Here is an 11,058-nt window from a genome sequence, read left to right on the forward strand (position 1 = left end):
AGATGGAGGTTATGATGGTGAACAAGTATGGTAAGTTTCAAAGCCATACTTGTAATACTTCTGAAATAAAGTGGGGTGGTACGAAAAACTTAACCAAGGTGTGACGCCAACGCTAACGCCGACGCCGACGCCGGGGCGAGTAGGATAGCTCCCCTTTTCATAGAAAAGTCGAGCTAAAAATCACCATATACCCTAAATGACCTTAACAGTGTCAGTGTGCTTCAATAAAATCAAACAAATTAACAAGAAAATAATTTAAAATATCAAAGATCAAAAAATTTATCGGACAGAAATGATCAAATCTCTCGAGAACACAAGATTTTAGTGTTTTAACATCTTTATGGTTCATTTTACTTTTAATATTGAAAATACAATACTCTTTTAAGTGGTGCTATGACACTTAGGAGATGCCAAGTAACAAGCACCTTAAATGTTCTGAAACCATTATTTGACATTATAAAATAAATGTTTGCCGTTTCTAGAGAAGCAAAACTTTTCTCATTTCTGAGGCATAATGTGCCTTTAATTTTAAAGTTTAAAACAAATATATGGGAAAAGATCTAGAACATACGTTTTGAGTCAGCCTGGCTGAAATCAAGTAGGCATTCCATCGCTAGTATACGCAGATTTCTAGCTCTCTCCACCTCGGCTATATTTAGTAAGAGCGATACTGAATGTCCAAGTAGTGGCAGGCATAGTATTGTGTACAGGTGCTGTACTACACTGAAATATAGAGAATATCACTTCAATGAGATTATCATTCCATCAGTGAGATATCAAATCTATCACATTTTATATTATTTTCACAATTGTTTTTATGAAAATTCACTTTTTTAAATTGTAGTTATTGAAGTGTCAATACCTTAAAAAATATTAGAAAAACAGACATTAAACTGCAAGACTTTAATTCATAAGGTGTTTATATCGTGAAATCAGTGCATTTCCCAACACTTTATGACTTTCTAATTCAATAGCTAATTTTAACAGCATAAAATAACACTATTTCCATAAATAAAGACATTAAGGCACTAATTTTCACATTTCAAACTACAAAGGCATATTCACAGAAGACTTTGGAAAAAAACACTGACAAAGGCAATTTCAATGCTCTTTTATATACAGCAACAGCTGTACTTTCATGTATATATTACAAAGTACATAAGACTATTTCCGATTGAATATCTATCCCATTTACCACACATTATTCTGCACCCTCCCCTGTTTTTTGACTGAAAAATTTGTCAAGAATGAGATAAACATAAAAATAGATTCATTTCATTATATTAGAAGTTTAAATACAAAAAGCCCAACTCTAAAAGCATGCATAATTAATAACCTATATGACCTATATGAAGAATTTGTCTACATTCAAGACTATACTTTCGACGGTTCAATAGTAATATTCTTATACTGAAGTCCATTAACTAGACTGTTCAAAAATCAACTTAAAATGTGTTAAAAGGACCTAGATGTTCCTACATTCCACTGTTTTGTAAGTATAACCAACAGACAGACTAGGGCAAAATCTGTTTACCTTTCTAAGTGGGTATAAAGGGCAAATCAATTATATAAATAAATTTAGCAAGGCAAAGTTTAATTTATGTCACAGTATTATTATTGTTATCACAAGAAAACTATTTTACCTGGACTCCGAGTTTTTGACCAATGTTCTTAAAGTCTGTATAATGGCTATCTTCAATTCCTCACTCAATGTGGCAACTGTAAAATAAAACTAATCTTTATTATGAAACACTTTGAGTAAGAATTAACTTCCTACACTCAGCCATCTTTTTCACCATGTCATTGTTATATCAAATTAGTAATGAAAAAAGTACTTCATTTTTTATTTGTTGAATTTCTTCTTATATTAAGATGACATTTTTCAGCATAACATAAGTCTCGTTTTCTTTTACATTAACTTAAAGATAAGGATTTAGGACTTTTTACTTTACCTTCAAGATTAGGTTTAAGGACTAGAACATTTCCTTATGCATTGTCATTCTAAAATCTAAAACTGCTGAAAAATTTTAACTTGCAGAAAAAACAACAAAAACACATTAATAAATAAACAATAGAGAACAAACCTTTACTCTGGTCTGTAGGACATGACAGCATAGCTGTAGCATTGTGGAATATATCCTGGAACAGATCCCATCTTGTCACCTTTGTATGTCCCAATACATACTCCATACATGTGTACAGATCTAGATACAAATCCTGACTGCTATAAATAGAGAAACAATTGTTTCTTTATTACAGGTTTAAAGTCTGAAGAATCAGTAGGGTAAGCAGAAACAAATAGTGATAATGTATTCTAAAATAGCATTCAAGTCAGAAAACTGTTAAATTTTGCACTGTAATTTAGTTGCAGGGTTAAAGTTTTTCATGATTTATCAAACTATGGTTTAGTGTTACCTAGTGTTCCAAATCAGATGTTAACGTTTTACCTATAATTACTGTATTTTCTGCTCTTTTAATCTTTATCAATTGAGCAAAACTTTCAAAAGTTTAACACAAGCATGCGAGTTCTTTTCACTTCATAAAACCTATTTTTTCTGATGAAGAAACTGAATTAAGTTAAAATTGTTTAACATCATTCCAAGTACAAAAGAATGTAGTTGCCATAAGGGCTGTTTCCCCTAGCCTAAAATAAAATGAACTGAAATTATTTTTTTTCATAAAATGTGTAGGTAAATTCCATTTTCAGTTGCTGGAATTTGCTTTCAGGTTTCCACTAAGTTTTGAGATTTATCACGCTATGTTTTCCCCTTCATAAACCACAGATTGTTTTGAAAATGGGAAAAAAAATCACTGCAACAGCCTTAGTCAGTATGGTGAGCAGAAAACAGACCGTTTATTCAGTATTTCTACGATTATAATTATGTTGTAACTGGAAAATCTGTATTGACTACAGTTATTTGACTCACCATTTCTTCGGGTGTTTCAGTATAATCCTAAGAGGGAAAATAACATATTCCTGTAGATCTTGGAGGAATAAAATGTCAACTGACTGCAATGCAGTAAAAAGTTTGGCAATGTTTTCTCTTGTATGATCCTTTGTTAGTGTGACACAAAATGGCTTCAACAAAGAAAAAGCTTCTGTTCGCAAGGCATCCCTGAAATGTGAAAAATAAACTGTGATTCATCATATCATATGATATGGTATTAAGGAAACAAATTCATGAGTATTAATTGCTACAATTTACAACAATACTTAAAAAAACAAATAGATCAAAATAAAATGTCCACAGAAGAGCAGTCTGATGGATCCCAAAAGCTAGATTATGGTCCAGAGCTCTAGCATCACGGACATGCTTCACTCCCTTAAACCTTGTAAACTGGAACTCAGACAATAAGATGCTAGGTTATCCCTTTTTTACAGGACTCACCATGGTCTAGTTGCTATCCCCATAGAAGAATATGTTAAACCCCTCTCCCGAACATCATGCCATGGCCATCCCCTGTGTTAGCCTAATTAATTTGGCGTGAACGGTTTGACCCATTTTACAGACTTTTTTTTTCTTACTGTCAAACCGTTACGCCTAATTTTAACTGTCATTTTTACGCACGGAAATTCTACCGGCAACACTTTCGATAGTTTGGACTAATTTTTACTGCTTAAACCTGAAAGTAACTTCAATTACCTCTAAAGATCAATAGAATATAAATTTTAGTACTAACTTCTCCTAGAAAAAATATTAGATTGTACCTGTCTTAACGCATACATGCGATTTATTTCAAATTTGTACTGTCTACTCTATCTTCGGCGGACATGTTATGACGTCATCGTAAAAAATTGATTCCGTGAAAGCTGGTAGTAGCTACCAGTGTGTCTAGCAGGTAAGTGTGGGTTACGCATGAAGATTAAATTAAACAAAATATCGGGGGAAATAAATCTATTCATTATTTTTTAATAAATGTGTGCATTATTAAATACTATTGAAAAGTATCATTGTATTTAACCTAAAATGCAATGGTCGCAAATAGGCTACGTACAAGTACTGTTGTTTAATATTTTTTTAAATATTTTAATACATGTACTCAACATTTATCAATTGGTGGTTTGGCTTCTTGTTTACTGCTAATGACTGCCAAATGTCACTCTCGGATAAAATACTGACTTCATTTATACATGCATATTTATATGACAATTAAGAACGTAAAAGAAATATTGAAGGAAACTATTTGAAATACACTTCAAATTATTCAGTATTTGTACAAATAATATTTCAAGAGCTCTTTTTCACCGATTGCCGATATATAATACCATATTAAACCTATTGATAAAGTTAAATGTCTTCTTGACATACTTTATTAATTTACTAAAAAGGAACTTTATTGTGATCCAGCCATATGCTGTGTAACTATAAAAGAAGGGTCACATATTTTAATTGAAATAAATTTTAAGTAGAGGATATTAAAAAAAAGTCATTGAGAAGATCAGAATTTTCAAATGAACAGATTAAGAGACTTATAAATATATAAGGTGTATGTCTTGTTGTTTCATACTGTTTTGGTGACACTTTTGTTTGTGTCCCTTGTTGTTTTCTCGTCTTTGGTAAGTATCTTCCCTTTGCCCCTAGTTTTATTTCTTTATTTCGCCCCCTCCCCCTTCCCCGAATTTCCTATCCCCTTCCCCTGTGCCCGTTAACTTAGTGGTCCTATTAATCATTCATTTATTTATTTTCTTTGATTTCCTTCTCAGTTACATTTTAGTGATAAGCCTGACCGTGCTCTCCCTTGCGCCCTGTCCCGTTTTAATTTAGGATCCTCCTGGGCTCCTTGCCAATGGTTCTTGTTCCTGGGTCGTGTGGGGGTTGCGTTCATTGAACGCCGCCTTTCCTTGTTCATCTTGTTTATCATATTGTATACATGTATACCGAACCGTAACAAACAGATAATGATTATCAATACAAGGTTCGGCAAGCAAGCAAAGAAATGTAAAGAAAACAGAAAAAACTTATCCACATACATGTATCCACCCTCAAAAAAAAAACCCCACCAAAAACGCCTGAAACTGCAAAATCGAAACATAAATACACATGAGTGCCAAAGACGGCTCTGGTAGGTGCAAGTGCTCCCTTTCGCCGGTTTAAACAGAATTGATCACTTAAACATAATAATGTTGAAATTTTTAATCAACATCCACAGATGTGTACATAATACGGCGGTAATCATGGAACTTTCAATGTGACACATTCGAGGTGCCGTTCAATGAAAAGCGGGAACTAGATAACATGGAATTTTAAATTGGTATCAGAGGTTTTGGTGTCCTTTTGCGACAGTCGTTCTAACATTTCTCCCATCTGTCTTACATTGTTATGCTATTCAACGTCTAAATAACGGTCACTAAATTTCCGCTTGCTGCGTTTTTATCATAAACCCCGTCATATCTGTGCGACAATTGTATTTTACTGAGGACTGTCTGAAATTCCATTTTATAGTTTGAAATTTTAAGATTTTTCTTTCAGAATTTTAAAGTTATTTTTGGTTGTTTTGAACTTCTTCCCCTACACAACCGTCCTCAATTTCTTTTAAAGATAACAAACTAGAAATTGATATGGAGTGTAATATAAATTGAAATTCTTCTTTGCTTCATCATGTATAGTATAATTATAATTCATTAAGATGTACCTACAATTACATTGTATTTTCGTATGTGGGAAATCATGGCAGGGTTATAAAATAAAAAGGTAGTTCAGAAATTTCACCTAATGATCACAGATGTTAAAAAGTCCAACTTAATAATATCTAATTTGACAATTTAAACGGACTTAAATGCAGTATGATCTGACATCGGACATCATAAACTATTTAATTTCTAAGTAAGGTTATCAGAATTTCCTTTTCACATTCTCTTTTTAATGCTGAAATATTTGTGTGTGAATAAAAGAGTTATTCCTGCAATAATTCATATAAAAAACATAAACAAATTGTATAATAAAGGTTGGCAAATACAATCGATTGCCGCCGATACCTGTGTTACACCATGGAAATTTACAAGTTTACGGTTTTTTACCATGACACCGCTTTCCAATATGGCCGCTTTCAATAATTTTCAACGATTAAAAAATTAAAGTGGAATATTTAGACTTCTGTTCGACTTTAAAGTATGATAATTTGGAACCTTGCATAAAAAACGATTCTCTTTCAGGTAATGTAGACCGTTTCTTTGAAACTTTTCTAGTTTTCGCTCCCAACAACTTCTAATTGGGAAGCGTCCGTGCATAAAAATGCAGTTCGTGGTTGGACTTGGAAAAAGACAGCGCCCGTCCAAAATTATCTCGGTGTCTCTTTGACAAGTCTAATTAGTTGGACTACCCCTGTGTTATAGGTAATTCACAGCAATAAATTACCTTTCTCAGAATCTTTCCTAGAGCAGTATACCACTGGAATCATCTACCCCCTGCATTTTACCCAGAGCAGTTCAGTGCAGCCATGGTTTAAATTGAACATGTCTCACCCTAGTTTTCCAGCCCCGTTTTTTTTACATTTTTTATGTTTTTATCCTCTTTTTAAACAACTCTTCTTAACTTTCTTGCGATTTTGACATGCAAACATGTCTACGTACCAGTGAGGGGTTTGACATTATAATAGAAGATAGATAAATCATTTACATAGAACAATTATATGATACATTATGAACAAATTATCCATTTTCTATCTCCAAAATAATTTACCATAAACAGACTGATAATGACAAATCCAGCTATCGGGTTACGTCGATTTGTAGTGACAGTGAAGTAACCTCGAGAACAATATCGTGACAGATGTATTATTAAAATGTTTGACTAAATGATTAAAAGGGTAACAATAATACATAATGTATTTGTATAAAAGACAACAACCGTGTTTTAACCAGTTAACATCGCGAAAATACAGGTCAATCAAATAAATAACGTTACAAAAGACTGGGATATTTTCTAGCCTTTGCTTTAAATATCTAAAGAATATACATAATAACTTACATTTTGCATATATTCCTTTAAAACAACTAGTACTGTCAAGATAAATAATATTGGGTAAAAATATTTTCATTCTGGCGTTTTCTTAAATCTAAGGGAGGTAACTCAGACGATGGATAAATGCCGTTTGATGCCGTAAAATAATTATATGCGGATCGTTATTATCTTGGTTGATAAAATATTTTCTAATGGATTGTATATTATATAGATGATATTGAATGAGTGTAAATTCAATACTGAATTTATTGCACGAGTTGAATAAAATTATATTATGCGAGCATCTGGCGAACATAATATTATTTTATTCAGCGAGTGCAATAAATTCAGTAATGAAATTACACGAATTTAATATTCTATTTATCATATACCCAAAATAAAGACCGTTTAAAGTGAAATAAGAGTCACCCCTATAGTATAGCGCTAACATTTAGCGCGTCTTTACACTTTGTTGGCATAACTCACGTCAAAATATATGCACGGCCGTGCAAAACCATATTTACGGAGTCGCAAAATCGGCACGGGTGTGTGATAAATACAGTATCGTTATTAAAATCAATGCGATCTATATCCACCAACTTGTTACATTAGGAAAGCAATCAGGGTCTTTTTATGTTATATTACTATAAAATTATTTATGAAATAATCTTGAAAAGAATGCTAAATGATGGTAATGAAATTTTAACTTTTCTTACTTTTTAGAGTTCCATTAGTGAGATGAAGTTGTTGAAATATATACCGCGCGTAACCTTAACAACCCAAACTAACCACCACGTGCATCTCATGCATGCTTGCTGATTGCTATAACATCTGCTTATACAATTAAATGACCACCCGAATTCGTTGTACATTGTGACATTGTCTTGTCGGACAACTTTCATCTAAATTCTTATCAAATAATAATTAAGAAGAAGTTGTCCGACAAGAAACCAGTGCATATACGGAAAATATGGTTCACTAGCTGCTGTGAAAAAAATACCGTGAAAATTCGGAAAATCGGAATATGCATGTTATTTCATTAATATTTCTCAATTTTTCATTTATAACTACATGTATATAATAAAATATATATAGCTTTAATAATTTTGCAAATAGCTTTAGCAAATAGCTTTGCAGTAATGATGCAGAAGTAGTAGATCTAATTTAATCAATACTGTTTGTTCATTTCGACTTCATAACAGTAAATAGTTATATAAATATCAAATTACATTTAATTCCGATGAATGATGATGAGATGTGAAACATATGTTAATATTTGAAATCGTGCTCTATATTTAAAAGCACACCATCCGTGGTCGAGGGGTTAGAGTCGATGACTTCTACTCAGTTACCTCTCTGGCGTGGGTTCGATCCCCGGGAGATGCTTTGGTAGTTTAGCGCAGAGGAAGGTAGTCTAGTACTGGTGTAACTCCAGGAACGGCGGTTAGGAAACTACCCGCCTATATGACTGAAATACTGTTGGAAAAAGGCGTAAAATGAAACAAACAAACAAACAAAACCACATAACATAACACTTCACAACGCAAGATTTTTATCCGACAATATATTATTATAACAAACATTATTCAAGCAGAGGCTGACATCTCAGATGACGTCATGCTCTCTTTTTATTGGCCCCGTAAGTTACTACGGACGCGACGTCAAAACCGTTGGAAACGGAAACGTCAATTTGTTGCAGAAAACAAACGCACACAACAGACCGAACATTATTCTTTATTCGTGATAGATAAAATATGGAGAGCGGTGACGGAATACAATATGATATAACAGAAACTGTTCAACAATTTCTTGACATGATACTCGAACAAATAATTACTGGCGTGGAGGAAAAAGAGAGAAAAGACAGTTTGCAAGTCGTTCATGAAATAGTCAACGATATGTTACGGAAAGCTGTCCAGATTGCCGAGGATGATAAATGTATATGTCCAACTGAAACGAAGGTTACAGTTCAAGAACATCCTAAACCCCAACAAATATCAAATGGTAACTAAATCTATAATTTTCTTTTTCATTTTGATATTATTTTTATGTTTCATCGAAGAGTTCTTCTTTACTTGAAAGAAATTGCCAACTAAAGTAAACGAATGATAAAAGTTATGCTTTAAAACCACTTATTTTCAAAATATGAAGAGTAAAGACACTATGATGCTATTGAAGTTGTAGATAATTTGTATGTTTTACACAACAAATTGCAATAAAATAACAATCATTTTGTACCTTTAGATGAATCAGACGGAAGTGCTTCTGACGACAATATCAGAGATGAAATGGCTACTGAAACAGTTTCTCTAGAATCCCCAGATCTCACAACCAGTGAATATTTTTCAAAGAGTGAATACTTGGAGAGTCGTTTAAGTTTATACGCCAGTTTGATCAGACGACCAGAGGGAATTGAGAAGCAAATTACAGATGTTAAACCAAGTATCAAAGCTATGGTGATGGATTACACATTAAATGCTAGCAAAGGTATGTCAGCAGGTCGCCTTTTATATATATATTTAAAAATACTGCATTTAGTTTAATTTTTTCCTATCAATTGTTTGACTGTTTGTTTTAGTTTCATATTACAATGTTATATCAAAGAGTTTTTTTTTTGCAAGATTTCCCAGATAACCGCTTAAATCATAATTGTTGACCGTTTCTTGGGTAATCGCTTAAGTGTTATATGTGCTAGTCGAAATATCTGACAGTCTGATAGAATTTGAACCCACTGCCACTGGATGAAAAGACTAGTCTCTTCACACGCTCGGCGTTTTTTCTAAATTAATAACTACAAGTTATCTATATTCAAACATTGGATTTATAGAAATAGTCTTTACTACTCTTATTACATGTGAAAAAATGTCTAACATATGGATCATGATTTAAATCAATTGCAAAGCAAGGCGCGTTTTTTTTATTTAAAATTTATTATTTTTGTTTGTTTTGCAGAGCAACAGGGCAGCCGGGAGAAAGGTTTTAAATATGAAACAAATGCTAAAATCTCTGATTTCAACGACAACACGTCTAATAGTCATATAAGTGCCAGTACCTCAGACGTGAAAAGTTTTGCAGATCATTTAGAAGATTGCACAAATAGATACAGAAATCTACATGAAGATAGCATTAGCTCCCTACGTAAAGAGTGTATTGACAACTCTGATGCAAACAAACTTACCGATGCTAAGGTTTCAGTTAAAGATGACTTACTGGAAGAAAAAGTGTTCCCTAAATTTTCAAAAGTTAAAAAGATCAAAACAAAATACGGCAAAGTAAAGATCCACTACACTGAAGACCTTAGTAAGGCGGAACAGGATAGGATTGTCAAAAATGCTGTAGAAATGCTGTTACAAAATGCGAAACAGAATGAATTAGCGGAAAGGAGGCAACAGAAAAGAACAAGAGGAGGCTTTGGTAGAAGAATTGCTAATTTCTTCAGACGTCTGTCATGCTGCAGAAATAGTGATAAAAAATACTTATATTAAACCTCTGTTTGATTTTCATTTATATTGATGCATATTACATATCGAGACATTTGTTGGTTTTCACATATTTGTATGTTATTGTATGTTTAAAATCTTTATTTAATTATCTATTATTTGTGCAAAAGATTATTTATTTATTTTTAAATGCCGTTTCGGCATAAACATTGCAATATGTGATTAAAACAACATAGTTGTTTAACATAACATGTTGTTGGTTTTATTTTTATGTCTCTGTTTCGCAAAACCTATTCTATATTCCTATAGATTATAAATTTTGTTTAAATAACAGAAAAAAATCCCAATAAAGATTGCAGAAAATGAAATCAAATACATATGAAGCTTGTCAAACAACCATTCACAGAAAGCCTGGAGAAAACCAGAAACTGATTTTGTTCAAAGGGACGACTAATTTATAACCTATAATGTAATTCTGGTAATTCTGGTATATTCCGTTAATCATTTGTTGATGAAACTTCTCCATGGAGGCTTTAGCTTGACAAGACAAGTATGATACATATTTCATCTACCTTAAGGGAGCACATGAATGAAATCTTATTTTTACAAACAAGAACTCGGAGCATATACCCTTTCTCCGCTCAAAGGCACATTATGCCTTGAAAATCCATATTTTT

General features: G+C 32.7%; 2 protein-coding genes across 2 annotated transcripts in view; one reads left to right on the forward strand and one right to left on the reverse strand.

The window, feature by feature from the left end:
• Nucleotides 1–7,081, reverse strand: part of LOC132749705 (TELO2-interacting protein 1 homolog) — a 39,787-nt gene extending 32,706 nt beyond the window's left edge. Inside the window, exons 1-5 of the mRNA XM_060739577.1 lie at nt 6,969–7,081; nt 2,928–3,116; nt 2,085–2,224; nt 1,644–1,719; nt 572–723 (exon numbers count right to left, since the gene is read on the reverse strand). Of these exons, the coding sequence (XP_060595560.1) occupies nt 572–723; nt 1,644–1,719; nt 2,085–2,224; nt 2,928–3,116; nt 6,969–6,970 (559 nt within the window). The 5' untranslated portion in view covers nt 6,971–7,081. The remainder of the gene's footprint in view (nt 1–571; nt 724–1,643; nt 1,720–2,084; nt 2,225–2,927; nt 3,117–6,968) is intronic.
• Nucleotides 7,082–8,603: 1,522 nt separating this feature from the next.
• LOC132749702 (uncharacterized) lies at nt 8,604–10,630 on the forward strand. Its single transcript, XM_060739574.1, has 3 exons — nt 8,604–8,945; nt 9,186–9,428; nt 9,894–10,630. The coding sequence occupies exons 1-3, from the start codon at nt 8,696–8,698 to the stop codon at nt 10,424–10,426; spliced, it is 1,026 nt and encodes a 341-aa protein (XP_060595557.1). The 5' UTR covers nt 8,604–8,695; the 3' UTR covers nt 10,427–10,630.
• The last annotated feature ends 428 nt before the right edge of the window (nt 10,631–11,058 follow it).

Source organism: Ruditapes philippinarum, unplaced genomic scaffold, assembly GCF_026571515.1.
Source record: "Ruditapes philippinarum isolate M1 unplaced genomic scaffold, ASM2657151v2 ctg73_1_1_1_1, whole genome shotgun sequence".
Classification (NCBI taxonomy): domain Eukaryota; kingdom Metazoa; phylum Mollusca; class Bivalvia; order Venerida; family Veneridae; genus Ruditapes; species Ruditapes philippinarum.